The following is an 11,356-nucleotide window of genomic DNA, read 5'->3' as shown; positions in this document are numbered from 1 at the left end:
AATATAGAAATTATGAATCTAATTTTGTGTGACCTTGTATGGTGCACACAATTAATCGGCATAAAGACTCATGCATTGTGCGTCCTTGTGCACGATATAATTTGCCTCGTTTTGAACTGTGATACACACAGTAGTATGGGCGACGGTAACACAATAATTTGTCTGCGTAATTGAAGTGGGCCCGGTTTATGCCGAAATAGCATTACTAAAGCAAACAACAGAAAGGGAAAACCGCCTTCCCACAAGAGGAGAAAACTAACTTCCAAGAACAAAAATTGGCGCAAAATGACGCGACTTAACGTTTGCCTTTCCTCATTTCTTCTGCACCTTTAACGTGCACTCCAAGCTCATCTTCTCTCTAAATCTACTTCTGCCTGCCTTATATTTAAACTGCCAACCCCTCTTTCTCTTCGATCTCCCCATCTACAATCAACGTGAACTTACTAATTTTTCTCTTTCTTTTGAGCCACAGTTAAACAATACAATCCTTGTTGTTCAAGAAACACAGGATCTTACATTATTGGTTTGCCAGAGCAGATGGCAGAGAGTGAATTGGGAATCCAGATTTCTGACCTGAACACAAGAATTGAGCCACAGAGCAGTATAGAGTCGAAAAACAGCGCCACTCTTGCGAATTCCCCTTCTGCAGAGAGGTTAGAGGTTGGAGCGCCTGAGAAAAAGTTAACCCTTTTTGCACTGAGGCTGGCGGTGTTGGAGAAAGCGGCAACGGGGCTAGGAACGCTCGGGTTCATCTGGGCGACGGTTGTTCTTCTAGGCGGTTTCGCCATCACTCTGGGCAGCACTGATTTTTGGTTCATAACCATTATCTTGTTGATAGAGGGGGCTAGGATTTTTAGCAGGAGTCATGAACTTGAGTGGCAGCACCAGGCTTCATGGTCCATCACCAACATTGGGATCAATAGTTTTCGGGCAATCAAATCCGGGTCTCACTGCATTGCCAAGGCGGTTTGCAGGGCAATGAGAAAGGCAAGAAGCAATAATCAGAGAACAACAAGGGAAGCAATGCAAAGTCGGGTTTGGGCGAGTTCAGAGGTTCCTCTGTTTCCCTATGCTAAATGGATGTTTATTTCCAGAAATGTTAGCAAGTTTCTTTATTGGCTCCAAATCGCATCTGCCACGGCCTGTTTGGTGCTCTCGTTGTCTCGGTTGATCGCACAAGACTATGGCGAAATAGCCAAGGGAGACACGGATAGGAGAAACCGGAAATCGGCTCTCAACATATTCTACTCCCTGGCATTGGCAGAGGCTTTGCTGTTTCTGTTGGAGAAGGCGTATTGGGAATGGAAAATCATGTTCCAGAAGCTGCTGGAAGAGGTGAATAGGGAGTGCGAATTGGGGCCTTACGGCATGGCTTCGGTGAGGAGATTCTTCTATGATGCATATTCCAAGTGTGTGAATGGGAGCATCTTTGATGGGGTGAAGATGGACATGGTTTCATTTGGCATGGAACTGCTGGCCTCAAACGCCCGGGATGAGCACCTCACCGGGGCTCGAATCTTGAGGAAATTGGCGACGAGCACTCGGTTTTGTGATGCCACTCTGCAGAAGATTGGGACAAACATAGCAGTAATGGAAAGGGTGGTGGAGATGTTGAACTGGAAAAACCATGAGGATGAAGAGATTAGGCTATCTGCAGCTGAAATCCTATCGAAACTGGCTGGCAAAAAGCAGAATGCTCTTCGGGTTGCTGCTATTCCGGGCGCTATGGAGTCCATATCTTCACTTATGCAGATCAACCGGAGCTCTTCTACACCAGGTATCTGTGATGAAATCTATGAAAAGGGCATGGTTTCCAAGACTGAACATCTCAACCATTTGGGGCTGCTCATTTTGAAGAAACTCGCCCGTGATCACGACAACTGTGGAAAGATTGGCAACATAGGAGGAGGAGGAGGAGGAGGAGGAGGCCTTCTACCTAGGATTATAGACTTCACAAGAGGTGGAGAGAGGTTACTGAAAGGGGGTGGAGCGGCAGCTACCCAGACACAGATTTTGACGCTTACGCGATCTCTCCAGCTTCTGAAGATGCTGGCAGGCACCACAGGCAGCATGGGCAAAGAGCTGAGGCACCAAATATCTGAAGTAGTACTCACCATCAGTAACATCAGAGATATACTCGAGTACGGCGATAATTTCCCTGCATTGCAGCATTTGGGGATAGATATCCTGAAATGTCTGGCCCTTGAGGCGGATGCATCGGAGAGGATTGGAGCCACAGGCGGGGTCCTCAATCACCTCTTCAACATTCTTTTTAAAGCAGACACGAACACGAACGAGAGGCTTAACCATGTGAGAAATGCAGCCGGAGAAGCACTTGCTATGCTGCTGCTAGGTAGCAAGACCAATTGCCTCCGCGTTTTGAAGTTGAAGGTAACGGGTAGGCTCATTGAAGGTTTGGAAGATCCACTTCTGCGCATAAATGCAGCAAGGATCCTAAGGAACTTGTGTGTCTATGGTGGTGGAACAAATTGCTGCTGCTTTGATCAGCTCAGAAGCCTTGTCCCAGCTGCAGCTACTGTAAGCCAACCCTCTCATCTTCTCCCTGTTGAGCATATAGCCATTAATCATCTTGTCCATCCGTGTTGAGCAAGTTGAGACATAACACGTTGAGCATATAGCCATTAATCATCTTGTCCATCCGTGTTGAGCAAGTTGAGACATAACACATATGCTTCAATTTGGTATCAGAGTTATGCCAAAGGTCATGAGTTCAAAAAGTGACTACGGTCCACGTGTTACTCAAGGCCGCACACGTGAGGGGCGGCGTGTTGAACATATAATGTGCAATCAAACTATCAGTTTAGGCTTTTAGTTGAGATGGAGCACATGCTTCAATTGTCCCAATATTTAATTTTGTCAAACACAATAAATTCATCCTTGAATTAATATAATTTGCCCGAATGCAGGTCCTTCAAGGAATCTGGTCAGAGCAAGAAAAACTGCAGGAAATGATGATTGGACTAGCAGCGCAGGTGTTCAAATTCATGACTCCTGAGGAATCAACGATGATGTTTCGTAAAGCCGGAATTGAAGAATGTGAACTGGCGGATAAGCTAGTTCAGATTCTCGCGAAACACCAGTACCCATCAGTTAAGGTTCCAAGAATGAGGAGGTTTGTGATAGAGTTAGCAATCTGGATGATGAGAGACAACAAAACAACAAGTGCAGTAGAGGTTTTGAGGAATCTGGGAATGGAGAGACGGTTGGAGTGTGTGATGGAAACCACATCGGAGCTGGAGAATTTTGATGTTTTCTCGGGGACGGTTGGGGTGAATCGATGCCGTCAAACTATGCACTCGCTGCTTCAAACTGCAATCAAATTGCTTGCAGATAATCCAATTGAAGATTGAAGATCGAGCAAGTCTGGTCATCCATGGTAATTAAACTACAAGGGGAATTTGCCAAAAATCCTTCATTTTTTAATTTATGTTCTACATCTCTCTTACTTTCACTCCATGAAATGACAATAAAGATGGATTATTTTTATCAAATGAGTCCAGCAAAAAATATCTAAATCAAAGATTAGTGAGAAAGAAGAAGAGTTGAGGGTATAAAATGGGAATTTACCCATTATTCTCCCTTTAATTTAGTTGAATTGATGTACTACTAATCAACAAAATACCTACTTGTCATGCAAAGCGAGCATACATTATTATTATTAGTTTTTTTTTTTTTTTTTTTTTTTAATATATATGCAATGCGCAAAAATATATGTTTAATATTTATATTTTTTAAAATAATTAACAAATTCCTACCAATTAAAATTTATATGAAATCAAATTTATTTATTATAATAATCTAATATATAATGTCTACAAATACTATTAGCATTAAAGAATATAAGAAAATATATGGTGGACGAATGTGCATAGTAACAATAATGGAAAAGATAACGGAAGTTATAACGGTAGAAGTATTTTTGTTTAAAAAATTATATAGTACAACTCTAAAAGTACAATGTACAAAATGATTAACATTAAAAACATGAGGGATATGATCGAGACTTGTTTTTAGATTATTCCTTTCATATGAGAGTTCAACCCGGGTACCATCTTGCTCAAACACAACCTGAGCATCATCAGATTGAAGAGCCAATAACATATCCACTAAAGCTCGAACTCACAACTTCTCATATGGGAGTTTAATCCGGATACTATCTGAGCACAAAGTGCTTGGCACAATGAAGTATATATAAATAAGAGAAATCACGTGTTAGCAATTTATGCTGGGCTTATGAATACGTACCGGTCAAAGTGACAACAAAAAGGGCAATTTATATCCTACACCACGGCGCGCGTTGCACTATGCGCCTAGATGCAAAACGACGTCGTTTTAATTATTATTATTTTTTTTTAAATTTCCCGCCCCAGTGAATGGCAGTAGTTTTTTCTTTAAAAAAAAATCGCTGTTCAAGAATGTACATAATGTTATACTAGAATACACATAATTGTATACATGAATGTACATAATTATATAACAAAATATACATACTCTTTTTAAAAGATAATACACATAATCTAACATAATACATAATAAACATAAACTTTTAACATAATACACATCAACTCTTAACATAATACACACAAATTTTCTGATTCGGATGTACATAATTGTATAAAAAGAATGTACATAATTGTATAAAAAATGTACATAACTGTATGAACCAATACACATAACTGTATGAACAAATACACGTAACTTTGTGAACAAATACACATAATCCCAGCAACTTCCTACCGCGCCTTCCAAAACGACCCCAAAATGACGTCGTTTTGGGAAGCGCGCAGCGCACAGTGCTATGTGCGCCGTGGTGTAGGGTATAACGATTGAACAAAAAGGCACATACAAGCTACTCAACTTGATTACTTTGCACAAAAAAGTATATATAAACGAATAAATCTGGTATAAAATCATTTCAGGTAAGAAATCTAATACTTTTTAAAGTTATTATGGCCCGTTTAGTTCACGGAATAGGCTGGGAATGGCATAACATTCCCAGTAATAGGCCTATTCCTTTGTTTGTTAACCATTTCTATTACTAAGGAATAATATTCCTGGTAATAGCCTATTACCTCAAATAAGGTAATAGCTATTACTAGGGGCCCCCCGGGTATTAGCCTATTACTGAACGCTCAGGAATAGATTTTAGAATCTATTTTCATTTTTACCCCTTTCTTTTAACCTAATTTTTTATATCATATATATAAATTTATCCTATTTCACCATCGTCGTCGCCACCACCAGCATCACCGCCGCCGCCGCCACCACCATCGCCGCCACCACCACCACCACCACCACCATCGCCACAACCGTCGCCGCTGCCACCACCACCGCCGCCCCCACCACTGCCACCGCCACCACCACCCCAGCACCACCACGCCACCACCACCATCACCACCACCGCCACCACCATCGCCATCGCCGCCGCCGCGATGAGAAAGTGATCGTTCATTCCAACCGAAAGAGGTTACAACTGAAACACTAAAGTAGAGAGATAGACGTAAACTACTCCTACACAATAGGCTAGTCAACTGTAATTAACTTATTGACTAATTCTAATATAAAACTAATAACAATAAATGATAATAATAATAACATGACTTAACACTCCCCCTCAAGCTCAAGGGGGGTGCACGTTGAGCTTGTCACGTAACAGAGCGAACCGCGGTCCGGGTAGCGGCTTGGTGAAGATATCTGCGAGTTGGTCTTTGGTTGAAACAAAGTTGACTTGCATATCCCCTGAAGCGACCTTATCCCTAACAAAGTGATAATCGATTTCTACATGTTTTGTCCTGGCATGAAAAATCGGATTGGCGCAGAGATAAGTTGCCCCGAGGTTGTCACACCACAGCGTAAATGGCTTGGCATCATGTAACCCTAACTCTTTAAGCAGTGAGACTATCCACGTGACCTCGGCTGAGACATCTGCTAGGGCCTTATACTCAGCTTCAGTAGAGGAGCGGGCAACGGTACGCTGTTTTCTAGAGAGCCACGAGATGAGATTATCCCCAAGAAACACGGCGTATCCACTTGTACTCTTCCTGTCTACAGGACAGCCAGCCCAGTCTGAATCAGAAAAGGCATGAATTGCAGAGGACTTGGATACGGTAAGTCGCAGGCCATAGGTTAGCGTACCCTTAATATACCGAAGCACACGTTTCAGGAGTATCCAGTGATCCACAGACGGAGAGTGCATGAATTGACACAGTCGGTTCACTGCAAAGGATAGGTCCGGTCTCGTGATTGTCAAGTACTGAAGTGCTCCTACTATGCGCCGATATTGAGTAGGATTCTCAAATGGTTCCTGTGCAGACGTAACAGCCTGGGTCATGGCAGCGGGTGTAGCGAGGGGTTTGCAGTCAGACATGCCTGCACGAGTCAATATATCATTCATGTAACGCCGCTGAGACAACATCATGCCGGCATCCAGTTTTACCGTTTCAATACCAAGGAAAAAACTGGGTGTGCCAAGATCTCGAATCTTGAACGTGTCTGACAGCCGGTTTAGCAGAGTCGTGATCAACGGTGCATCATTCCCCATCATGATGATATCATCTACATAAACAAGTAGATATACCCGTGATGTCCCGGTGGAAAAGTGAAAAAGCGACACATCTGTCTTTGACGAGGAAAAACCTGCAGAGAGCAAATAGTCATGTAGCCTTTTGAACCATGCCCGCGGGGCTTGTTTCAGGCCATATAAAGAGCGCTGAAGATGGCACACATGATCTGGATGTGCTGGATCTTCATAACCGGGAGGCTGTTTCATATACACCGTTTCTGCCAAGTGTCCATTGAGGAAGGCATTATGAACATCCAGTTGCCTCAAAGTCCACGTATGTGAAACAGCTAGTGAAAATAACAGGCGGACGGTAGTTGGTTTGACTACCGGACTGAACGTGTCGAAGAAGTCCTCGCCAGCTACCTGATTAAACCCTTTGGCCACTAGTCGGGCCTTATAGCGTTCCACAGAGCCATCCGCATTGCGTTTGGTCCGAAAAACCCACTTACACCCGATCACATTCATACTAGGGTCTGCTGGAACAAGCGCCCAAGTGTGATTATGCAGTAGGGCGTTGAACTCCTGGTCCATGGCTTCACGCCACTGTGGGTGACCAATGGCTTGTGAATAACACGTCGGGTCAGTGGACGTGTGCAATGCATGAAACTCTTCTCCTGTTCCCCGAGTCATACGACGTAGCCGCATAACATGATCTCTTGCCCTGACTGGAGCTTTCCGAACCCTAGCCCTTCGAGCCGGCACAGGCCCTTCAATGGCCAGCGGCGGTGGGGACTCTCGAGCTAGGGGTACAGGACTAGTCGGTGACTCTGAATCCATTGTGGTTGGCATAGTCTGAGTTACAATAGGACTAGCCGCCCATGGCAGAGCTGGTGGTATGTCTGTTATGCTGGCCTGTTTGTCAATGTCTGCAAAAGGGAAGACATTTTCATCAAAGCGCACATGGCGACAGATATAGACTTTCCCCGATGTTAAATCAACGCATCTATATCCCCTAAAGGACAACGGGTAACCTAAGAACACGCAGGGCGCCGAACGGTACTCTATCTTGTGCCGATTATAAGGCCGAAGATAAGGGTAACAACGGCACCCAAATACTCGAAGGAAGGTGTATGGGGGTGATACTTTGTGTAGTAGGGTATATGGGCTTTGAAACTGTAGGACACTGGAGGGTAGATAATTGATTAAACAGGTAGCGGTTTCAAAAGCGTAGTCCCAATATTGTAATGGGACTGAACCTTCGGCCAGTAGGGCCAAGCCTGTTTCAACTATATGCCGGTTTTTACGTTCAACACGCCCGTTTTGTTCGTGCGTGTATGCACACGACTGGCGGTGATTTATACCAAGGTTGACAAAGGTGTTATGTAATTTTCGGTATTCCCCTCCTAAGTCTGATTGAATGGACTTGATAGAACGCGAAAACTGGCGTTCTACCATGACTCGAAACGACTCAAAAGTTTTATATATATCCGATTTCATCCGTAAGGGATAAAACCAGCAAAAACGTGAAAAATCATCCACGAATAGTACAAAGTATCTGAAGCCACTAGATGATATTACTGGAGATGGACCCCAAATGTCAGTATATAGTAAATCTAATACATTATTACTACTGAATGGGACCCTATCTAAAGGAAATCTAGCCGCTTTTCCCAAATGACACGATTTGCAAGACTCCAACACGGAAGCTTTATTGGTCGAAACTGGACAGGACCTTAGGACACGAGTTTGAACACTCGCATGTGGATGGCCAAGTCTCCGATGCCACACGTCCGAGGTTGTTCGAGAGGTAAGAAACGCGAAGTGTGACTGCGATACTGGGAGTCTATATAGGCCACCCAGTGTGGGCCCCTTAAGCAGCACTGCCCGAGTTGTGGAATCCTTCACAAAAAAGCAGTTCTTATGAAATTCAAAGAAGCAATTATTTTCATTAGTAAATTGCTGTACTGAAAGTAACGGAACTGACAAATCAGGGACAAGTAAAACATTGGACAATTTTAGTGGTTTGGAATTTGATGATATAGATGCGTGACCAACACGAGTAATTGTCAAACCTGTCCCGTTACCTACGCGCAGGACATCACCGCCCGAATATTCTTCGGTCTGATTCAACAAGCTGGCGTCAGGCGTTGCGTGGGCCGAGGCGCCGGTGTCGGGAAACCAGCCGGCGGAGCCACCCGAGACGTTGTCATCTCCGGTCACCGCGACGTGAGCCTGCGGCTGTGACTGCCCGGAATACCGCTGGTAGCATGTCACGGCCGTATGGCCTTGGTTCCTGCATATTTGGCAGCGCGGGGAATTATTCCGGCCGCGTCCACGGTTGCCTCCACGTCCGCGGTTTCTATTGTTCCGCCCCTGACCGTTGCCGGAGCCGCGTCCACCATCATTCCGCCTGCCTCGCCCGGTGTAGTTCGCGACAGGAACCGCTCCGAAGCCAGCGTCCGATCCCGGAAAGTCCTCGGAGTGAATGAACTCCTGGGCTTGCAGATGATCGGATATCTGGGAGATAGTCACGGGGTTGCCGGCCGCTGCAAGAGAAGACGCCATAGCCCTGTACTCCGGACGCAGACCTCTAAAAACGAAAAGGTTTTGTTCGTCCAGCGATATGGGTCTGCCGGCCAGCGCGATGTTTTCAACCAATAATTGTGCGCGGCCTAGATACTCGGTTACGGAGCTGTTGCCTTGGCGAAGGGAGTGGAATTGGCCGAGAAGACTGAGGCACCGAGCGCGGGTGGAGCTGCTCAGAGCCGTGGTGATCGACTCCCACACCGCCCGGGAAGTGCTATGGCCGACCGCTAAATGCATTACTTCATCGGATAATGATGAGATGAGTAATGACATTATGGATTGGTCTTGTTTTACCCATGCCTTATATGCAGGGTTCGGGATCAGTGACGGGGTTGTGGCGGACGCCGACTCGCCGGAGGCCGGAGACGCGTCGATAACCGATGGCGGACATGGGATCTCGCCATCCACATAACCCAAGAGGTCCTGACCGCGGAGGAAGGGCAGCAATTGCGTCCTCCAAAACAAGAAGTTGCGCATCGTCAACTTCAGAGAAACGAAGTGGTGCGCGCCTGACATGGGGTTGGCGGTGGCGGACGGCACGGCGGAGGGATCGGCGGTGACGGTCCGTTCCGATGAATTAGTGGACATATTTGGTGAGGGATGGAGGGGGTACGGTGGTGGTGGGGGTTGCAAGGTGGAGAGAGAACGGATCCTGGTCTACTGATACCAGATGAGAAAGTGATCGTTCATTCCAACCGAAAGAGGTTACAACTGAAACACTAAAGTAGAGAGATAGACGTAAACTACTCCTACACAATAGGCTAGTCAACTGTAATTAACTTATTGACTAATTCTAATATAAAACTAATAACAATAAATGATAATAATAATAACATGACTTAACAGCCGCCGCCACCAGAACCACCACCCAACAGCACCACCGCTACCACCACCGCCACAACCGTCACCGTCCCCACCACCACTGCCACAACCGTCACCGTCACCACCACCACCGTCGCCCCCACCACTGCCACCGCCACCACCATCGCCACCACCACCATCACCACCACCGCCACCATCATCGCCACCACCACCACCACCACCGCCGCCGCCACCACCACCACCACCACCATCGCCACCATCACATATTTTTATAAGGGTATTTATGTCTTTAAAACATATTTCATTTCTATTCCTTAAATCAACCAAACACTGTAATATAATTCCTAAAGTCTATTCTTTCCGCGAACCAAACAATAGAATACAATTCCTATTCTATTCCTTGCCCATTCCATTCCTTATGGAATAACATTCCTATTACCTCAAAATTCATTTCGTGAACCAAACGTGCTGTTAATTAATTAAAATGTAATGCTTTACTGGCCCTTTTGGTTCACGAAGTAGGCTGGGAATGACATATCATTCCCAGTAATAGGCCTATTCCTTTGTTTGGTGACCATTTCTATTACCAGGAGTAATATTCCTGGTAATAGCCTATTACCTCAAATAAGGTAATAGCTATTACTATGGCCCCCCCGAGTATTAGCCTATTACTGAACGCTCAAGAATAGATTTTAGAATCTATTTTTTAACCCATTTCTTTAACCTAATTTTTTTATCCTATATATAAATTTATCCTATTTCACCACCGTCGTCGCCACCACCACCATCACCGCCGCCGCCGCCACCACCACCACCACCATCGCCGCCGCCGCCACCACCACCACCATCGCCACAACCGTCGCCGCCCCCACCACCACTGCCACCGCCCCCACCACTACTACCACCCCCAGCACCACCACCACCACTACCACCCCAGCACCACCACTACCACCACTGCCACCACCATCGCCGCCGCCGCCACCAAAACCACCAGAACCACCACCACCGCCACAACCGTCGCCGCCCCCACCACCACTGCCACAATCGTCACCGTCACCACCACCACCGTCGCCCCCACCACTGCCACCGCCACCACCACTACTACCACCCAGCACCACCACCACCATTGCCACCACCACCATCACCACTACCGCCACCACCACCACCACCGCCACCACCACCGCCGCCACCACCACCACCACCACCATCGCCACCATCACATATTTTTATAAGGGTATTTATGTCTTTTAAAACATATTTCATTTCTATTCCTTAAATCAACCAAACACTGTAATATAATTCCTAAAGTCTATTCCTTCCGCGAACCAAACAATAGAATACAATTCCTATTCTATTCCTTGCCTATTGCATTCCTTATGGAATAGCATCCCTATTACCTCAAAATTCATTTCATGAACCAAACGT

The 11,356-nt window shown here is 45.7% G+C and overlaps 1 protein-coding gene across 2 annotated transcripts; it reads left to right on the top strand.

The window, feature by feature from the left end:
• Window positions 1-429: 429 nt before the first annotated feature.
• Window positions 430-3,676, top strand: LOC109169034. 2 transcript variants are annotated; one of them, XR_002052162.1, is made up of 3 exons: window positions 430-2,538; window positions 2,928-3,449; window positions 3,612-3,676. XR_002052162.1 is itself a non-coding variant. In XM_019317933.1 (2 exons), the coding sequence occupies exons 1-2, from the start codon at window positions 538-540 to the stop codon at window positions 3,369-3,371; spliced, it is 2,445 nt and encodes an 814-aa protein (XP_019173478.1). In that variant the 5' UTR covers window positions 430-537; the 3' UTR covers window positions 3,372-3,572. The 2 variants fall into 2 exon arrangements, 1 of the variants encoding a protein (XP_019173478.1); XM_019317933.1 differs by lacking the exon at window positions 3,612-3,676 and having other exon boundaries at window positions 2,928-3,572.
• Window positions 3,677-11,356: the final 7,680 nt, after the last annotated feature.

This window comes from Ipomoea nil, unplaced genomic scaffold, assembly GCF_001879475.1.
Source record: "Ipomoea nil cultivar Tokyo-kokei standard unplaced genomic scaffold, Asagao_1.1 scaffold3245, whole genome shotgun sequence".
NCBI classification, from domain to species: domain Eukaryota; kingdom Viridiplantae; phylum Streptophyta; class Magnoliopsida; order Solanales; family Convolvulaceae; genus Ipomoea; species Ipomoea nil.
The sequence above is the reverse complement of the archived record's forward strand: the minus strand, read 5'-3'. Positions and strand labels throughout refer to the sequence as shown.

Coding starts and splice junctions, on each gene's coding strand:
- LOC109169034 (XM_019317933.1), top strand. CDS start 538: ATGGCAGAGAGTGAATTGGGAATCCAGATTTCTGACCTGAACACAAGA. Junction 2,539..2,927: donor TTGTCCCAGCTGCAGCTACT/GTAAGCCAACCC, acceptor GCCCGAATGCAG/GTCCTTCAAGGAATCTGGTC.